The 21,347-nt window shown below is 37.3% G+C and overlaps 1 protein-coding gene across 1 annotated transcript in view; it reads right to left on the bottom strand.

Annotated features, from left to right (window-relative positions):
• Positions 1-21,347, bottom strand: part of LOC122803867 (melanoma inhibitory activity protein 2-like) — a 477,884-nt gene that overhangs the window by 295,833 nt on the left and 160,704 nt on the right. Inside the window, exon 2 of the mRNA XM_044073547.1 lies at positions 16,590-16,723. Coding sequence (XP_043929482.1) covers positions 16,590-16,723 — 134 coding nt within the window. The remainder of the gene's footprint in view (positions 1-16,589; positions 16,724-21,347) is intronic.

The following is a 21,347-nucleotide window of genomic DNA, read 5'->3' as shown; positions in this document are numbered from 1 at the left end:
ATATTAACAGCAGCAATTAGGGTTAATTAACAGTTTATATCCAAATCCTGGGTTGGACAGTATGAGTGTTTTAGCTGTATGATGTATGGTTTAGTTTCCTATATGCAAGCATACTTTTAATGGAAATGCTGGAGTTTATATCAGGGTGATGGTGGTCGTCCAGCCTGATCTGACAGCTTAACTCCATTTTTTTAAGGATGGCATGGCATTTTTGTTTCCCATGAGTGAACCCATAGTGAGCTTGTCCAGGATGTGGAAGTGGAAACGTCAATTACCTACTTAATTGAATACACTACTGGAAACTACAACAAGGTGTCTTAATTCTTCCCACAGTGAACGTATTAGAGAGAGATAGAGAGAGAGAGATTCTCCTAGGTCTGCTAGCTAAAGTGATTTTATCTGGACTAATTCTTTGTAGTCTGTTTCTTGTTAGTCCTGTCACCCTCTGGGTCACAGGTGGAATACCAGCCTTCACTCGAGATCTCTGGATTACCTCTGTTTTCTGTTTTGATATATATATATATATATATATATATATATATATATATGTAGGGGACATGATACTAGTGTAAAGGATAATGTCTCGGAGCTGCAAGATCACCCTGAGTATGAAGGACAAGAGAGTAAGGATGAGGAGGAGGCACTGGCAGCAGACTATATGGCCCACCTGACACCTGCACCTACCTGCTTCAGCCAGTATAAACAGATAAACAGATGTATAAATATTTCTCTGTATTACATTTTGGCATGCAGTACATATAAATTTAAGTGCAAAAACTGTACATTGGCAATGCATACATCATACAGACATATGTTCCAAGACTGGTACAATGTTCCATGTAATTCATACATACCTGAACTCTTGCACTGCATCAGCAAACCTTGGTACTAAGTAATCCCTTGCGATAACATCATATACGCATCCACTCAAACATGATACACTCATGTTCAGACATGCATCTGCATTACATACAAGTCATTATTACACAAACAATATTTTTTTCATTATTCTGTCCTCCAATGTTGTCAGTCATCTAGAAGATTATCATAACTTTCCCATTCATTCCTCAATAAGTTGAGAACTAATCTTGGTGCAGTTTTCAATCAACCAGTCATGAAGGAGGGCTTTGCTGTATACACTACCATTCTTGCATGCCACAGCAATCCTTGGGAGGAGGGTTGGCATGCAGTGGGCAAAGAATGGGGATGTCACTCACTTATGCAAGTAACACAGCCTCCCCCCAAGCAGTCCTTTCTTCATTGTAAACAGATGTATTAATGGGAAAGGTACCCTAAAACAAGTCCCTCAAACACCATTCAGGAAACGTAAGCAGGCAATGTCATGCTGTTAATCAAATTGAAGCAATTCCACCACCTTACCTCTTTATATGGTCATTACAGATGATATTATAGCCAGGAAGTATAACTTTGGAGCCATCAATCATCTAGATGATTGTTATAACTTTTCTATTCATTCCTCCATTGGTTGAGAACCATCTTGGTGCAGTTTTCATACAGCCACTGACTGGCATTTACTTTGAATCCTAATGTTAAATTTTTATACAGAAGAAATTTTGCTAATGAGCAGAAATTAAAAAGCTACAATGTTTCACTTCTTCTAAATAGAAATTGTGAGCAGTATGTAATGTTAAGAATGTATGCAAATAATAAGCATTAATAACTGGGTCAACATTTAATTCACTTATTCCGGTTTAGTTACGGTAGTTTCAGAATTCAGTTGAAGATTTTTTGTTAATGTGTAAAGCAAGCAGCAATCTCTGAAGCAAAATCAACTGTATTGCTTAAGGTGGAAGTGAAGTTGTGGAATGTAGTTTAATTGCAAGAATTTTTAACTGATCTTTGCATGCTAATATTTAAAACATGGGTATCAGTGCAAAGAAAAGACTGTAATGCCTCCTGGCCACACAACATTTTATGGCTAACACAGCTCCTTTATTTCATGTCTCTTTTTACAGAGTATTTCACTTATCTTTCTGTTTTTTGGGGGGTTTTTTTACTTATGTTTTTACTGCTCTTTCTTTTTGTTTCAGTTCTTACTCAGGTTTCCAGCTTCAACTTCTTATTACAAAGCTTCAAGTGATGTGAGAATCCTGCTTGAATCAGTAATGGAGAAATATCATCATACCTTCCATCACCTACAGTATTCACTGTGTGTGTGTGTATAAATATTCAGGTACATATACTTCACCTTTAAATGGTCGAGGTACTGAAACCTCAAACTACAAAAGATTGACCCGAGTACATCTAACATTTAAAACACCAAAATACAAATAAAACAGGAACACGATTTCCTCTAACAATCTGTTAACCCTACCACTAACTCTGGCCTTATATCATTTGAATATTTGAATAGTGGTAGTGTGACAGGAAGGGGGTTTCTAAGGTCAGATGTATAGTTAGGATTAGGGCATGAGCAGAGTTAGGATTAGGGTTAGCATGTATTAGTAAAGTGTGTAGGGGAGCTAAGTTTTTTCCTTTCCACATAACATTCTTTGACAACAGATGACTTTGTGGCCATCTCTATCCCATTACTTTATTCGTCTCAATCACTTAGCTTGAAGACTACACAAAAGTACTGAATACTTTCAGAATCTCTGGACATACTGGCAATAACTTTTTTCCAATAGAACTTTGATTTTTGTCTTTGCAATCGTTTTAAAAATAATACAGTAAAGTCTTTCCCCATCACGTACAACACTACTAAAATTAAATTATTTTTAGGCAAGCTAGGAAGCAGCTGTGGGGACTCCTCACTAACTCATTCTGTGAGCTAGTAGCTTGAATCAAGTCCGTTGATATTTCAGCCACAATTGTGACTGGTACTACACAGTAACACCACTGTAAATCTTGAAAGACTCAGTAGGTTTACAACACTGGGGGAAGGAAGGAAGGAAGGCATATGTGAATGGCACTATACAGTAAAAGAGCAGGATATGGTGAGAGAGGACATGCAGGTGGTTGGTGTGACAGAGCAAGATCCAGAGGACAGGAAGAAATGGAAACAGATGATCCGCTGTGGAGACCCCTAACGGGAACAGCTGAAAGAAAAAGAAGAAGAAGTAGAAGAGCTATGAATTCCCAAAGACTCAATTTTTTGTGCCTTAGTTGTTGGGAAAGAAAGAAGAGCTTCAAAATCCTTTTTTTATTTAGGCTTTTCCTTAATAAAAATCTTAAAATCTTATAACCATTATCATGCATAAGCAGGAAGACGATTTTCTAATGCAAAGTAATATCAGATTTAATGGAAAACTGACACAGTACTCACTAAGGAAATTGTACAATCCAGAAATGCTTTACAATAAGATATACAGATAAGTCTTCTTTTATTTACTGTACACGGGAAACTATAATCTGGGATGAGAAAATGCTATGTTCAGGATGCATTTGCCCTTGAATGAAACTATTATCTGGATTTCATGTTTTTATTTTAGTTTTATAATAGATTGACTGCAACATTTGATTCTTTATTTTCAATGTTTTAGTTGCTACAAGGGTTGAAAACTCATGTAATCTCATTGGTTGTCAGTATTCTAGTACAATTATATTATGCAGTATAGTAGCATACCAAAGGTTTTGTTGTATATTTTTTAATGTCAGTACATATCACTCCTAACAGCAGCAACCCACATCTATCTACATACTGGGGAAATACTGCAACCTCAGGTCTGGCACTACCTTCCCCAGACCAGTTTAAAATGAGGGAACAGGGTCTTATCTGGCCTAGACCTTGTTGCCTAGGAGACCTTCTCTGTTATAGTTTCATAGGTTCCTGTATTCTTACTTCCTCCCAAATGACGCTGGATGGTTATCTGAAATATGTTGTTAAATGCGTTTGCTTCAGCTAACCTGCACCTACATACACAGCCCCTGACTGAGTCATGAGACTCTTCTTAAACATGATGCACCTACCCAAGGGTGGCATGTAGTGGGTGTATGTGAGAGGCATGTTTTCTGCTTCTGTGAGAGATATCCCTTCTATAGCTCCACCCCTTGAAGGCAAAGTCCATCCAGTGATCTGAGTCTCCCCACAGATAGAGATGAGTAGGCCCTGCCTCATGAATCCTCTCCTTCCTGATCAGTTCCTCAGTGTCTGAGATGCAAGTTGAACATGGGTCTGCTGGAGTGTAGTCAGGGTTTTATCCTACTTTGGAAAATGAGACATTTCAATACTTTCTTAATGGATGCATTATTAAATCCATTAGATTTCATGAAACAAATCAAAAGCAAGCTAAATAGGTGGTGAGAGACTGGACAGGAGAAATGCCAGTGAAAGCTAGTACTAGTTAAGGAGGACAGAAGGAAGGAAGGAAGGAAGAAGAGGGCATTGAGTGACAGTGTTAAAAGACTACGACAGCCCATGAAAATATGCCAAGTAACACTGCAGATAGTTTAGGCTAGTTTAGCAAAATATGTTAGATTAGTTTTACAAGACAAGTAAGAGTGCAAGGATGAAATACACAGCACTGCCTGAAGGCAGGCAAATGAAGGATTACGTCTGATGGAAACAGTGAAGATGCTTTAGTCATTTTAATGCAGAAGGGCAGGCAGGCATACCATAACTAGAAAACTTCACATGAGAAGGTTATTTCTCTGACTCTAACATGAGCAAGGGACAGCAAATATGTTGTTATGAGTACTGGAGGATGCTTGATGGAATATACTAGTTCAGAAGAGAACTGAGGGTAGGACATTTTATTGGGTTACAGAAAACTTGAACAATACAGATAAGAGAATGTCAGGCACATGATATTGAGATTTGGCCATCTGAGTGCTGCAGGGGCAGAGAAATGGCGGGTCCCTGTGGTAAAAACCTGATAATTTTATTGTAAGTCTGATTGAGTTTGAGGAAAAATAAATTAGTTGGTTTTACTAAACTAGCACCAAACATCAATGAAGGAATAATAAAAATAAACTTTTCCATTGGGATAGACATTAAATAATTGATGCAAATGTTATATTTTAGTTCTCAATCAATACGTTTGCCTAGTAGTTTAGCCGAGTATAAAGTCTCTATGGGTTACTGTTAAAATGCTAATTATAATCTCAGCCACCATATTTCAGTGATCAATGTACTTTTTAAGCATCATCAGTTTAGTTTGGGTTCAGATGAAACACAGAATTATGATTCCTCTGTTGCATATTAGTAAAGTCATCCTGGGCCTTAGTAGTGGCTGTGCAGAGATACATAGGAGACAGGTTGCTTCATCTGCATGTTGAATAAGAAGGGCTTCATCACTGTGCTGTGAGACAGTTATGAGTAGGCGGCATACTACAGATCCTCATGGGACAATATGAAAAATGCTACACTGAAGTGACACTGCCTCAGCTCAGCCTACAACTCAGGTTTTATCCTGTGCATAGATTGAGAATCATAACAGAGGTTGTGGTAAAATTTGAAAAGATGACCAAGAAGAATTTTGTAAATCATATCATCAAAGGCCTTTGGGGAGATGCAGAAATAAATCACCTATGGTATCTTCAATATCTGCTTTGGTCTTAAAGTATCTTAAAGTAAGAAGTTACTTCATTAAAGACTTCTGTAAATCCATCTGATTTCAGATTTTGTGTACTGCTGCCATGATGCCTATGGTATAAACTTGGCTCAGCTGGTTTCCTCTTTTATAATACAGATGCACTCACAATTGCATATATTAAAGGACGTCCAAGATGGCTGCATACTGAGTAACAGCTTAACTTCAGCTCTCCCAGTGTGAAAACAGAAACTCCAGAAAGTGAGCCAGTGAATTTGTCTTTTTGGGTACATTTCAATTAATGGCTATTAGATGAACTGCCTGGATCCAGCAAAGAAGAAATTTAGAGTACCTAAAAGAATATCAACCACAAAATCAAGGAGAAAACACTGGCTGTAAAGAATCCTGCAGCTGTTCTTCAAAAGAAAAGCAGTTCAAGCTCCAGCTTTGGTGCAAGACATGACTTTCAGTAAACTAAAGGAAAAATAAATCAAATTTACTCATAACTGATTAAAGTAAATGAAACACTGAAGGAGTGATATCAACTCAAATCACAAGAGGCTGGAAAAAAATGAAGAAACTTTAAACAAATATTCAAATGAGGTGATAAAAACTGCAAAAATTAGAGTTTGAAATGGTGAAAAGGCTGGCCAAGTATGACATTATTCAAGAAGAGATGTTTCAAAAAATGGTAGAATTAGAGGACAGAACATGCAGGAGAACCTGATAGTTTCTGCCTTACCACGGAAACTGGAAGGAATAGACTATTAGTTTTATAAAAGCACAAATAAGCAATTGGACTGGTATTCCACAGCAGCAGATGTTAACTGAAAGAACACATCATGTGTATGCTCCAAACCTGGCCATGGGAAAGCAGCTAAGACCTCTAAGACTGAAGAGGTAAACTTAAAAGTAGAATGAGCCCATTTTGACAAGTTTTGTCAGAAGGACATAGTACTAAAAGTTGGAGACAGTAGAGTGTCTGTAGTCACTGTACACCAGGAAGAGGAGAAGTAAATTTATTCTCGCAATCTGAGAATGTCACAAGGCAGGTGTGAGATTTGAGCTGCCGTATCCAGCTATATTCAGAATATTTTTCTTGGAGGATCAAAGTAATTTTTTGATGCAGAACAAACTAAGGAGTAATTTCAAACTATGTCAAACAAAAAACTATCAAACAGAAGGGGGCTCTGCTTCTTATTCTTCTGATAATAAAGCTCACAGAAACACTGTGCCAGTGAAACCTTGTCCAATATTCCAAAGGCAAATGCTTGAGAGAGAGAGAGAAACGCAAAGGAGTTGACTAGATGAATCAGGAGTATGTTGGAAATGAACCAGAAACTGGAGTTGGAAGACGGTCATCAACAGGAAGAAAACCAGCAACTGGGAAATTAATGAATAAATGTGGCATTACAACATATCAATCACATTTGTGAAATATGGCTGAACAAGAAACCTGGAAATGTTGAACTGTTTTGACTTTGTCAGACTTGTAGAGGACTCAAATGTATATGCCCTACCTCATGTCATTAATGTTAGGAAGAACATTAAGGAGAGGAAAAGAGGAAGGAAATAAGTAATTATAAGTAAAACATTTTTTGTCTTTAATAGTACTTTTATAAAACATGACATATACTGCATGTTATACAGTGAAGGATTTTCAGTTATTTGTGTGTGTTATATACTAAAGTAAGCAGGTGCGCTTTTTCCCCTTCTTTCTTTCTCAGTTGTAAGAAATGTAGGCACTGCAATGTAAAAAGAGATGCAAGCCCAGACAAAAGCACGTTTAAGGTAATAGACCATAAACTTGGATTAGTGAGGTGAGGGATGGGTTGTAAAAGTTTAAAGATCATGATATGATATAATTAAAACTGATATGATTTTTCTTTCTTTTGCATAGGGTCTGACTGGATTAAGAACACAAAATCTAAAACTAGACATTTAAAATAGCTGCTGTACATAACAGGTGAAAATAATAAGTTTTTTATCACAATGGCAGCACTTTCCATATTATCTTTGATCATGAATGGTCTCATGGGTATATTCAAAAAGGAAAGAGTAGTCAACTATATTATGAAATGCAGGGTGCAAATAGCTATGCTATTGGAGACACATTTGGGAAGAAATGAGCATATGAATTTGATAAAGAAAAGATTTCAGGATGGTTATTCGGCTGAATATCTGGGACAAAGACAGAGGAGTACTTACATTAATTGCTAGAGCAGCTCCAATAGCGATATAAGAAGGAGAAAAAAGAAAATCGGGACAGACAGATAGGAAGTCTGAAACTCAAATGTATGTCATTATTTAGAAACTTCAATCCTCACTGATTTGCTAGAAAACCATGAATTTTATGAAAAACACACTAAAAATATGAGGCAAAAATCTAGATATTCTGCAAAAATCTGGACAGTTGAGAGGTGTGCTGGCAAGGGAAGAGGATTACATTGACATGGATTTATAAAACTGCTGCTATGGAGCTTAAGAAAATTCTGGGAAAAATAATCAGCTTTCAGAGGGGAATATTACTTATAGGTAGAGATTGGAATTTGATTTGAAGCAGTGATGATGTATCTGGGGGGCATAGAAGGGAAAATGTAACAAAACAGGATAGATTTTTGAAAAAAAAAATGAAAATATTTGGTATGGAATATGTGAATTCAGTAGAAGGAGCTCAGACAGAATTTACATATTATTCCTCAAGGTACAAAAACTGGGTTGGGTTAGACAGAAACTACATTTCACAGCAACATGTGAATTTAATTAAAAGTTCTAATACGCATCCAATAACTATTTCAGATCATACTCCAAAAATAACTAAAATAAAAATTCAGGGTAATGAAATAAAAATGAGGCATTGGTGCTTCCTCACCTATTTGTTAAACAAAGAGGAATTTAAGGAATGTGTAGTAGAAATTATTCAAGACTTATTAGGAAAGATAGAAATTACTTTAGAAAATATAGCTAGGGAGTGGGATAAAAATGAAAGTGTAATTTAAAAATAACATATAAATAAAAGAAAAAGAGATATGATTAAGAAGTAACAAGAATTTCTTAGAGGGACTGACAAAGGTTAAAACATTGCAGAATAGGAGGAATCACACAAAACAAGATGAGGCACTACTGCATAGTGCTAGAGAAAACAAGGGAGTATCTGGATAATATGCATGAGTTTAGAAAGATTGCTGTTAAGCAACTGTTTTTTGATAATAACTCCAGAGCAAAAAGCAAGTATCACACTGGCTCAGGCAACAGAAAGTAGAAAGGGTTGTTGCCAAGCTTAGTGAGCCTATAACCTGGAAAATAATCAGACATTGTGTAGAAGTATTACAAGTATTTTAGAAATTTTATGAAAATATGTATAAAGTAGAGAAATGTGGAAATCAAGGAAAAGTACAAATGGAAATATTTATGGAAAAATTAAATATGCCAAGGTTAGATTTAGACAGGACTCAATTATTAACAGTTAGAGTAGGAGGAAATGAGATAAAAATGTATATCCAGTCTGCCCAAACTGATAGCATACAGGTTAAGGCGCAGGATTACCAATTGATAGACTGGGTTTGAAACCTGGCAGCAGCAATATCTGCATGGAAGAAAGGCCAGGCAATCTGCTTCCATAATATGCCAGGAGAACCCTATGGGGCCTACCTACAGAGTCACCATGAGTCAATTTCAACTCAAGGGCATCCAACTTAATTACTTATAACCAATTTACAGGAAAGTCTCCACAAATAGATGGTATTCCTGTGAAAGTTTGGAAGCTAGAAGGGAAGAAGTTGATAGAGATATTGAAGGTTTTAACAGTATTTAAAAAGAGAAGAAGCACCAACATCCTGGAAGAAAATAGTGGTGACTTTAATACCAATGATAGTAAAGACCCATCAAATCCAGCTTCATGTAGGCTTATTTTGATTCTAAACCATGATTGTAAACTGTTTACATCTATAATGTAATGGCAAAAAGAATGGCAAAGGTGCTGCCAAATTTGATAGCTATGGATCAGTGTGGTTTTGTGGAGGGGAGGCAAACATTTGACAACAGTAATAGAATAATGATCCAGAGGGAAGCAGAATGTAAAAAAATACCACTGTTGATGGAATTTGATGCAGCGAAAACATTTGACAGAGTAAGCTACGATTTTACGAGTAGGGCTAAGGGAGCATTTGCATTCTCCTGACACAATAATAAGGTTAATTAGGAGGATATATGGGGATCAGAGGTGAAAATTAATGTGTATGTGTGGGTCCTCTCTGATAAGTTCTGTTTGAACAAAGGAACCAGGCAGGGGTGTCCACTTTCACCTTTGTTATCTGCATTATATTTAGAACCACTGGAAAAGAAAATAAGGAACTTATAAATTCAAGAAAATAATTGGCATGGTAGTCAAGAAAAGTTGGCTTTGTATGCAGAAGATATTATTTGGTATCTGATAAAAAACAGAAAAAGACATTTCAGTATTGTGGAACATTCTGAGACAGTTTCAAGTCTTTTCAGGATACAAAATTAATGAAGACAAAACAAAGACAACAGCTGTAAACTATGTACTCACACACAAATTGGTTCAGCAATACTCACAGTTATGGGGGCATGATAAAATGAAGTACACAGGAGTATGGGTTAAAAAGGATTCTGTCATGGCATCTAAGGATATGTGGGAAGAGACTAAGCAAAAGATAATAAAAAAACTGAGAGAGTGGAAACTTTCTTTTATGGATATGGATAGCAAGACACAAGCAGTGAAAATGTTTTTAGTCCCTTCAGTTTTATACACAGGTCAGGCATATTTTTATCAACCAGAGGAGAATTTGTGGGTAGTAATTAATAAAGAGTTGAAGGATTTTATCTGGGAAGGGAAGATGGCATGTGGCAAGTGGGATAAGCTGATCCTTCCAATAGAACAAGGGGGTTGGGATTAACTGATTTGAAGGGATATTTTAGAGATACAGTTAAGGCTCCTGCACAAGCAAAAAGCTATAATTCAAAGTAGAAAGTGATGATGATGATGATGAAAAGGGGAAGCTCAAGAAATAAGGAGAGTGGGATTTTGAATGCAGAATCTTGAGGAGAATAACAATATTATATTCATAAAGTGGCAGAAAGTATCCTAAGAGCTAAGCCTACATGGGAATGGAGAAGATTCTCCTGATAGGGATGACTGCAATTAGGGGCACAAACAATAGACAAGAGGGGGCTGGCATTTACTGGAGAAAACTGGCAAAGGAACCAAGGTATTGGGAGCCAATAACTATAGAGGTAAAGGTAATAGAAAGGGAAGATGCCAAGAATACATTTGGACTGAAGGTTAGAGACTGCCTTCTCTAAGTTGGAACAACAGGAACCAAGCAGGAAAAAAACAACGAACACAAACTCCACCAAAAGGATTTAATGCACACTGAAAAAACTCTCTCTGACGTCTCGGCCAAAGCCTTCAAGGAGAATCTCTTCTCTAAGTTCCCTACCAATGATTGATATCACAATAAAGGCAACGAGAAAGGAATTGGGGGTCCTAAGTGAACGACCAGCACTGGTAGGGATTTTAGTAGAATCAAAAACAGAAGCTGCTATTTAAAAAGGAATAATTAGTAATACATATAAAATATTGCATGATAACCAAAATAATCAATCAGAGGAGGTAAAAATGGATTAAAAAGAGAGAGTGGCTAAACAATTCAAAAATAAACAATGGGAGGATATATCAATGGCTCCAAAATATGCAACAAAGTCTAGAAGGTTTAGAAATTTTGCTTGAAAGTGTTTGCATAGGTAATTTTATAACCTAAGCAAACTCCAAAAATTTTTTTTCCTCAGGTAGATTAAAGATGTTGGAGGTTTGACAATGAAAAAAAAGATGCAACTGGGAACATATTTTTGGGAGTGCAATGAGTTGGCAGACATAAAAAATTCCCCACAGACTACTCTTGTCAGAAATACTGGGTGAACAAATTGGTGTTAACTAAGGAAATCATTTTTTTTTTGAGTTGTGATACAGAATCTAAATTGCCTAGACATAGCAAGGCCTTGCTGACATACCTCTCAACTGTACCGAATTTCTTGGTATTTAGCAGTTTTGAGGGCAAAATAATGGGGTGACACGAATTCCCAAGTGGTCCATTCAATTCCCGATTTTTTTTATTTACAAGTTGAAGGTGTGGCTGAGATCATCATGCATCGCCAGTGTATCCCACAATGTCATCAATATGCAGAAGTGTGCTTGATGACATCAGCTTCGTGATTCATATTGCAAGCCTGTCAGAGACTCGGACTATGTTTACCATGCCTGTCTGGAAATCTGGACTGGATAGTAGCAGCAGCACAGCAGCAATCAGAGCTGCAGAGCTGTTTACAATTTAACTTTACGTAAGTTCCAGCAAGTACTTCTGCAGTGCAGAGTCTGTCCAGTCCACCCAGTGCCCAACCATGTTCTGCACACACTCCCAGCCAGGATGAGAAAATCTACTTTCTCCTGTGGCTCGACAACCACCTATGGCTCCAGGTAAGTAAAAAAGAATTTAAAAAAAGTGCCTTATTGCCTAACAGAAACTCTGTCTGACGATATTATTTACTAGCAATGCAAACTAAAGTAACACATTTTAGCCATCAGTTCGTACTTTGCTGCAGGTGCACACTGTGTATGCACTATCTGCAAAGAAAACTATATGCTGGACAGATGACAGTACAGTTGATATCACTACTGCCTGCTGGGTGTGATTAATATTAGCTGTGTAATATCTGTTGGGCTGACTTTTTATTATGCATGCAGACAAAACCAGTAAGAATGTTTCCTGAAAAACAGATAATCATTTCTGTAACACAGTCTTCTTTGCAATTGCAGGTATAAATTTAGGAAATTATCTCAGTGCTATTAATTCCTGTACTGTCGGTTTGTAAATACAGTTTATGTTTCAGCTGTACCCAAAGTATGCATAAATGCTTATCTAAACAGTGAACTCTTGTATTGATAATCATACGTCTTGTGTAAGTAAAGCGAAATGCTTCAGACAGGTGCACTTTTGCAGGTGATGGCAGTGGCACTTATTAATTGCTAAGATGAATCTGGCTGTGCACAAAGAGATTTTAAATGGATATGGATTTTGTGTGAACAGGCTTTCACCTCCTGCAAAGACCCATTAATATCTTACCTTTTGTCACAACTATAAAGCCTGGTAGAACTGCATGTCTTCCATCCCCTTGCATGGTTGATGTTAGACAGACAGTCTCTCAACATCACTCTCATGAAAAAGTGAAGTTTGCATCCCACAGGGTGAGTTATGTAATTTTACTTATCAGCTGTGCATGAACAAGATTTTATGGACGTTCGTTCTCAATTTTCTAACATATTTTCTCTGTCTTTGTTAAAATGTGGTTTTAGGGGACAAAATAGAGAAGAAGACAGACACTACTTGATGGGAAACTGTGAACCTGCATTCTTCAGAGTGCAGTGTATATATTTTAGAGCAGACAGCTAAACAGCTTGTTTTTCAGGGGAAAACAATTCAACCTGGAGAAAGTCCATTAAAACACGGGGAGATTATGCATACTTCACACAGTGACTAAAACAAAGTATTGAGCCCTGGTGATGCGAGAGAGTTCACAGTACCACTACAACTATAATAAGCAAAACATAAAATGTGGTGATGCTAAATAAAATAGTTACCAAATGTAGGCAAACAAAATGAATTAAAACAAGCAATCTATTTTAATGAGTATGCAATGGCAAAATCTCACTGCAAGGGAGAAGTGACATAAACCAGATAAGGAAATGAAGATTTATTTTTTATTTTTTTTTAACAAAGCCCTGACAAGGAAATGAAGGTTTTTTTTTTTTTTTACAAAACCCTGACAATGCCTTAGCAGAAGCATTATATCCAGAACGGCAGCTGCATTTCAGAGGGCTATAAATAATGAATAGATGAGTGAATTGTCTGGGACAGACTTGAAGCCCAGGATACATTCCGGATTTTTGAGAAGCAAGACAGTGATATCACACTGACCCATTCATAATATTAAATGAGATGGTGATATAGGAAGAGTTCTGACTCAAAGGATGCGGGAGATGGAGGCATGGGGAGAAAATGGGGAGGAGAATGTATTAGGGACCAAAAGAAATAACTGTTTAAGTAAAAGGAGAGAAAACATATACTACTGGCCTATTTCACAGTGAGGATTATCAGATGGAGCAGATTAGTCAAAAGAAATGCAACATGCATGAGCAAAGAGGTAGATAGGTGAGCGATGGGGAAAGAGCAGCTGCGAACTGTAGTAATCTGCACATAGGGTAAATGTGATGAGAAAGTAGCCACCTGTATACATATATTTCATATATATATATATATATATATATATATATATATATATATATCCATCCACAACTCCTTTTCCCATTTTTATATATATATATATATATATATATATATATATATATATATATATATCCATCCACAACTCCTTTTCCCATTTTTTCACATGGGGTCAGGGTGTCACTTCAACAGTGACAATTATCTTGAGCCAAGGTATATATATATATGTATATATATATATATATATATATATATATATGTGTGTGTATATATATATATATATATATATATATATATATATATATATATATAAACCAAAGGACAAAAACAGAAGTCTTGTGTTTTAGAAAGCATGTTGATATACTGTAATTGCATTCTGAATTTCATACTATCTATTATTAACCTTGTCCGCTAAAACTGTACCTTGCAATTTGAAGTCTTTTTTTCTGCTTTCTGAGCCTGGGTCATGAATGAGAAGGGTCAGTAAACCAGTAGCAATTAATTTATTTTTATAAAAGAAAATTGTATTGTAGTTTTTTTTACACAAGTTCAAAGTTTAATACAATTTCAAATGTTAATATAAATAAAACACTATTGTTCTGGTTATATTTTGTGTTTAATATTTTGTCTGTTCTTCAATTTGCATTTGAATGTTGGTATCCCACAATTCCATTGGAATGGGTGGGGTTGCATAATTATGTATGTAAATGTTATGTTAATCAGACTACAGATTTTTGCCCAGTTGTACCTATATTTCATGGGCCTTTGTCCAGATTTTTGATGATTCCAGGTTGAGATGTATGCTTGCTGAATATAATTCTGGTGGCTGCCAAAAAAGCAATTGATAGAAAATGGAAATCAAAGTTAAAATAAACCGTATTAGAAGTAGTGAATATAATAACAGAGATAAAAGAACTGGAAGTGATTCTTTCAAAAAGGTTAGGAGCAAATTACATAGGAAAAAAATGTGAATTGTGGGAACAATACATCCAGAATAATGTTTGGAGGAGGAGGTTTAAGAGAAGGCAGGAAATGAATGTGATGTTTGATTGACAAAGACTGTATAGAAGATTATATGTGATATTGTGATATATAGTGTTCCCAAATGAAAATATGTCACTATACTTTGTTTTCACTTGTATAAATGTATGAATGCCTATGTCATAAGTGATAATTCAATAAAGATGTTTTTTTTTTTTTGCTTAAAAAACGCATATACTGAAAGTCATGTTCAGTTCCAACTGTCTGTATGTATTCCTAATGACATACTGAAAGCAAAATCTCAATTTCTGTCCTAGTACTTTATTATCTTAGCAATCTGGTTATGCAAAAGAACGTTAAACAATAAAGGGGAATGTGACATGTTGCAATTTTGAATGAGTCTTTGAACAGTAATTTGCAAAAAATACTAAATATTTCTGATTTGTTTAGAGTGCAGCTAAATCTCAGCAATTGTGTAATTCACATCTTCTGTTTTTATTCAAGGTGGTTTAATTTTTAGGCCCAGGAAAAAGATCTGTTTACTATATAAAGACAGTAGCCACATTTGCAATGGATATTCATTTCTCCAGTTTAAAAATTCCAGTAATTAAATGATTAGGAATTTAATACAAAGTTTTCAGACTGCTGGCAACCAATGAAACTTTAGCACTATAGGTGTCCTTATATTAGTTTGTAATACAATGTTCAAGCTACATCTAGTAAATTTTTGCAGTGAGTCCTCTCAACCTGCACTCATTGAAAATAGGTACAAGGGTCTTGAAAAATAGGTACATCCAGCCAAAAATGTGGATATCTCATTAACATAAAATTTGAATGCCAAATAGCACATAACTCCCCTCTTCCAGCTGAATTGTGGGATACTACTTAGAAACACAAATTTGAAAAAATGAGAGAGAGAGAGAGAGAAATTATACAAAAATATAGGCACATTGTCAAAGACACACTGTAAAATCTACAGACTTTAATGAATGAAACAGCAAAATATACTTCACAAAGTAATGTATTCTTTCTGAGAAAAGGGAGCTGTAACATGCCAGTCCTTTTTTTAATTATTCATTTCAGCAGTATACTGGACATATAATCTGGATTTTTCTGTACTAGCTTCACAATCGTGTGTCATGGGGTGGTTGGGATTCAAAAAGGGACAAAGCAAGCCTCAAAATAGATAAAACTAAGACTCACAATGAACAAATGAATAACAGCATGCACACATTTCATCAGCTGAATAAATGTTGACAGAATATATGAGTAGTTGTCATTACTGATATATATATATATATATATATATATGTATATATATATATATATATATATATATATATATATATACACACACACACACACACACACACACACACACACACACACACACACACACACATACCCACACACTCTAGAAGTTTCACTGGCTTTGGATGGCACTGGTTAAGTACAGAGTTCTAAGAAATCTTTACCTGGGAGGTTGTGAGGTTTCTGTACAGTAAAAATGTCACTCTTATTTTGAGCATTACTGTTATCTCATCACTGATCACATGACAAGCACAGATTCTGTACTTAATCAACAAATCACATTTGAATAACCAAATGTCACAGATAACCTTGCCTTGTACCACTGAGGTTAGACTGAGCATTGTGATAAAATGTTGACACAGAAATGCCAGCATCAGCTGTGAAACTCTTAGATTTATATTCTCCTGCATACAATGAATCTGTAATCATACACATCTCTAGATATTAATTAGAACAGTTTCTAATCTAATTCTTTACTTCAGACCAACAAAATGTCAGTACTTACACTTCCAGCCCATAAGTCGTCCCTTTTTCCTGAAAGTTTGTAGTACACAAAGATTACAGCTCCAGCTTTGAAGGTCAGATACCTGCAGTCAGGACCTTTGAAGTCTCTTTTGGCTTGAACTCTGCTTATTGTTCCTGAAATTACATTGCATAGGGGTGCAAGAGTTAAAACCAGCATGCATTTCTGTAATCCAGTACTATGTGCTATGACTACATGCATTTAAGTAAAGCAAGCTTGGTCTATTACTGATCAGACATTAATTGTTATAGGATCTAGTGCAAATGTACTGATTATTCACATGTCAAGGTAAGTGTCATACATCCTGTCATGATACACAGAAAAAGAAATCTAAACTACCTAGATTACTAGATAATTACTCTTTCTGCAGATAAAGCGTACATTTACACTGGATAATACCGTGGATTTAGTACCAAAACTGAATTATGTGATTATGTGATCAAACTGAAGTCACCTAAGTGAAATGACAAAATGAAAGCAATCCAAATTACATACACATATAAAAAAAGTGCAGTTGCGTAACATTTTACCATAACAGTAGATCTCCTTCTCTTCACTGTTGCAGTATTCTTTACTAAATGGACTTCCTGCCAAGGGTTGGCCAAACACCAGCCAATATATCAAAGCCTGAGGTTTTTATAGACATCGTATGTCACACGTATGCTTCCTGCTCTAGGCATAGGGCATAAAGGTGACATTCGATGTACATACCTCACAAGTGAATAGCCCCAAGCGTAACAACAGTCTTAGAAAGTAGGAGGAACATGTGCATCCAGAAGGAGAAAGGAAAAAGGTACAGCAGAAAGGGGAGGGAGGGAAGGAGGAAGTGAATACTGCAAGAGTGAAGAGAAGGGAAACTACTGTTATGGTAAGATTTTACACAACTGCACTTTGTCCTTCCATATCACTGTTGCGGTATTCTTTACTAAAAGGAAACTTGGGAGGAGGAAGGCCCAGAGGAGCCCTGAAGAAAACCATGCAGGATAGCTCCTGGCAAAAACAGTTATTGCTGTGGAAACAACATCCAATTTGTAATGTTTAGTAAAGGTATGGACAGAGGTCCAAGTAGCAGCCTCAAGGATGGAATGGGTATCCAATCATTTGAAAAAAAGCCCCAGAATAAGCCACGGCCCTGGTAAAATGAGCCTTTGCAGAAGAGAAAGGCTTTTTCCGTGAAAGGAGTAACAAAAAGAAATGTTCTTAGAAATCCATGAAGAAATGATTTGCTTAGAAACAGCCAAACCCACAGATCTGGGATGAAAAGAAACAAAAAGCTGCTCAGACTTGTGAATGGCTTTAGTCTTATCCAAATAACATCGGAGCTACCTATGCAAATCCAAGGTGTGAAAATCTTTCTCACTTGCAGAATGTGAAGAAGGAAAAAAGGAGGGCAAATTAATAGACTGATTAAGACACAACTCATTAACCACCTTGGGCATAAAAGAAGGATTAGTATGAAGGGACACCCTATCCCTAAGTAAAAACAAAAAAAGGAGGAACAGCCATAAGAACCTGGAGTTCAGACACTCTCTTAGTTGAAGTAAGGGCCAAAAGAGCAACAGTCCCCCATGTACAATGTTGTGAGGAAGCTGAAGCTGCAGGATCAAAAGGAGCCTGAGTCCATTTTTCAAGAACAAATTTAAGATCTTAGGAAGGGGAATAGTTTCCCTGAAAGGTCTGATAAGAAGTACACCTTTAAGAAATTGTTTCAACTCATACCTAGAGGCCACAGGAGGAAATAATGGCAGACAAGCAGAGATAGCTGAAAGGTGAGCTTTAATGGAAGAATAAGCCAACCCAGCTTGGAGCAATTCACACAAATACAAGAGAACCAGAGAGATCTGCACAGAAAATGGATCCTGGTTGCAAGCAAGGCACTAAACAGAAAATCTCTTCCAATTAGACATATAGGATTTCCTGGTAGTGGGTTTCCTGGCCTTCTGCACAACCTCCTCAGAAAAAGGTGCCTAAAAGGGATCAAAACCCTATCACCCACAATGTCAATTCAAGAGTGGACAAGTGAGCATGGATGAAAGACCCCTTGTCCTATGTGAGTAGGTCCACCCTGTAAAGTAACTTGTGGTGACTGCCTTTGGCTAAGTGCAGAAGAAGGGGGAATCAATGCTGTCTGGGTCAAAGGGGAGTCACCAACAAGATTTTGTGGGAGTCTTGCTCTATCTTCAGTAGGACCCTTGGAATGACAGGAAAGGGAGGGAAGGTGTAGAGAAATACCCCCTTCTAGGCCAGAGGACTAGGGACTGTGGTGCAAACAAGAAGAAGTTGTCTCTTCAAAGGGAAGGAAAAAATATCTACCTGAGGAGTACCACACTGATGGACAATGTCCAGAAACATGTCTCTGTGAAGGATCCATTTGTGAGCCTATATTATGGACCTGCTCAGAGGAACTGCCATTATGTTTTTCTCTGAAGGAATATAAACAGCCTGAAGAGTCACTTGATACTGGATAGTTAGATCCCAAACCTTTAGAGCCAGTCTGCAAAAACGGTAGGACTATGCCCCTCCTTGCTTGTTGATGTACCACTTTACTGTGGTATTGCCTATAAAGATTTTGAGGGGCCCTGGAAGAAAAAGAGAATAGAAGGCCTGAAGGGCAAAAAGGAGAGTTCTCATCTCTTGAAATTAATATGATCTGACCGTTGATGAGGGCGCCAGAGACTCCAAACCCTGAGGGGACCAGAATAGGCACCCTACTCCATGTTTTAGGCATCTGAAAAAAGTTCTTAAATGGGAACTGGGGGCTGTGAAGGAAGTTCCAGGTTGAGAGACAGCTGATGAATCCACCACTGAAGCTTGAGTTTGAGGTATGGAAGAAGAGGGAATGGAAAATCTAGAGGATGACAGTGCTGGAACCATACTGACTTTAGTAACCACTGTAGTTTTCTTATATTGAGCCTGGCTAGAGGTGCCATAGGAATATGGAGGCAATGAATCCCAGAGCCCTGAGAAACTCTGGTTGTAAGGGAAACCTGATGAAATGACTGAAAAAAGGCAGTCAGAGAAAGAGCCTTGGGAGGAGGCAGTGAGGCCAACATAGGGATGAATTGGAGCCTGCAAGCCTACAGCCAAGAAATACATGATCCTGAGAAGGAACCAGAGCTGATTTCTGGAAGTTTATTGTAAATCCCAGGCTTTGCAATAGGCAAACAGTATAGTGAAAGTGTTGAAGCAAGGTCTCAGGGGAGGAAGCTTGAATGAGGAAGTCATCCAGATAAGGAAAGATTTGAACTCCTTTCATCCTGTAAAAAGCAACCACAGTAGTGAAGCATTTGCTGAAAACCCTTGGGCAGTAGAAAGGCCAAAGGGCAAAGCAGGGAACTGAAAATGCAAGGAAGAAACAGAGAAATGCAAAAAAAATCCTGAAAAGGGGAAGAATAGAGATGTGGAGATAAGCATCCTTGAGATCCAAACAGACCAGGAAAGCCTGTAGAAGAAGAAGATGAAACAGAGTCTGAAGGGTTAACTTCCAGAAAGAAGGGATCTTCAGAAAGATGTTGAGCTAACAGAAGCCCAGAATGGGTCTCCAGGTGCCTTCCTTCCCAGGAACCAGAAACATTCTGGAATAAAACCCTATCCCCTGCTAGGAAGGGGAAACAGCTTGAATCATGTCTTGAGAGCGAAGGCCCTGAAGTAGTATTGTAAAGAAAGGAAGCTGTTCCTGAGGAGGTTGAGGGATGCTCAGAAAGGGATGAAGGGATTTCCACACCATGGATTATATCTTAAGGATGGTGGACAGAACCCAAGAGTCTTGAGTGATCCTTAACCAATTGGGTAGGGATAGGGAAAGACAAAGCGCTAAGGGAATATAAGGAAAAGGGAAAACAGTCAGATGGAACCTGGTTTGTCTTGAAAAGGAGGCTGCTGAGAAGTGAAAGTCTGAGTAGATTTAGCAGGAGAAACCCACCTAGAACCCTTTTTACCTTTGGGGGGAGGGCGAAGCTGTCTGTGAACAAAAACAGATTGAGAAGGATAATTTCTTTGGAACTTGGGAATAGGAGAAACAAAAATATGCTTTAATTCCTGTAAGACCTTCCCCTTATTCTGCAGAGACTTAAAAAGCTCAGCAGCTGCAGAACCAAATAGGCTCTAATTATTAAAATAAGTATACAACACTTTAGCCTTAATGTCACCAGGTAAAGGCTGGAGACAAAGCCAAGAGCAGAGTCTCAAAACAGAACCAAAGGTAGCAGCCCTAAAAGAGGCATCAGCTGCATCATAACTACATTTAATAGAGTGGTGAGTAACTTGAGAAATGGAGCCCAGCAAAGAAAGGGCCGATATCTTCCCTTCAGAATCAGGAAGGTCAGAGATACCCTGGGAAGCCAGAGAAAGAAGGGCTAAAATATACCTGATCATATGGGTCTGGTAATTAATAGCCAGAAAGGCCAAAGTAGCAGCAGATTAGACTTTCTTGCCCAGCTGTTCCATGCCCCTACTATCCTTGTCTGAAGGAAGCAGTTTTGTAGCAAAAGCTTAGATAGTTTGTCAGAAGAGACAGACACCACCATAGCTCTCAATCTGGAAACATCAAAAATCTGGACAAAGGCCCATGAAAAACAGGTACAAATCTGTATGGTGATTAACATACAATTTGCATACATAATTATATAACCCCACGCACTCCAATGGAATTGTGGGATAGCAACATTTAAACCCAAACTGAAGAATAGACAACCAAAATATGATCATGAAACACAACATAAGCAGAACAATAGTGTTTTA

Source organism: Protopterus annectens, chromosome 6.part0 (genome assembly GCF_019279795.1).
Source record: "Protopterus annectens isolate FY-2018-M chromosome 6.part0, PAN1.0, whole genome shotgun sequence".
Classification (NCBI taxonomy): Eukaryota; Metazoa; Chordata; order Ceratodontiformes; family Protopteridae; genus Protopterus; species Protopterus annectens.
The sequence above is the reverse complement of the archived record's forward strand: the minus strand, read 5'-3'. Positions and strand labels throughout refer to the sequence as shown.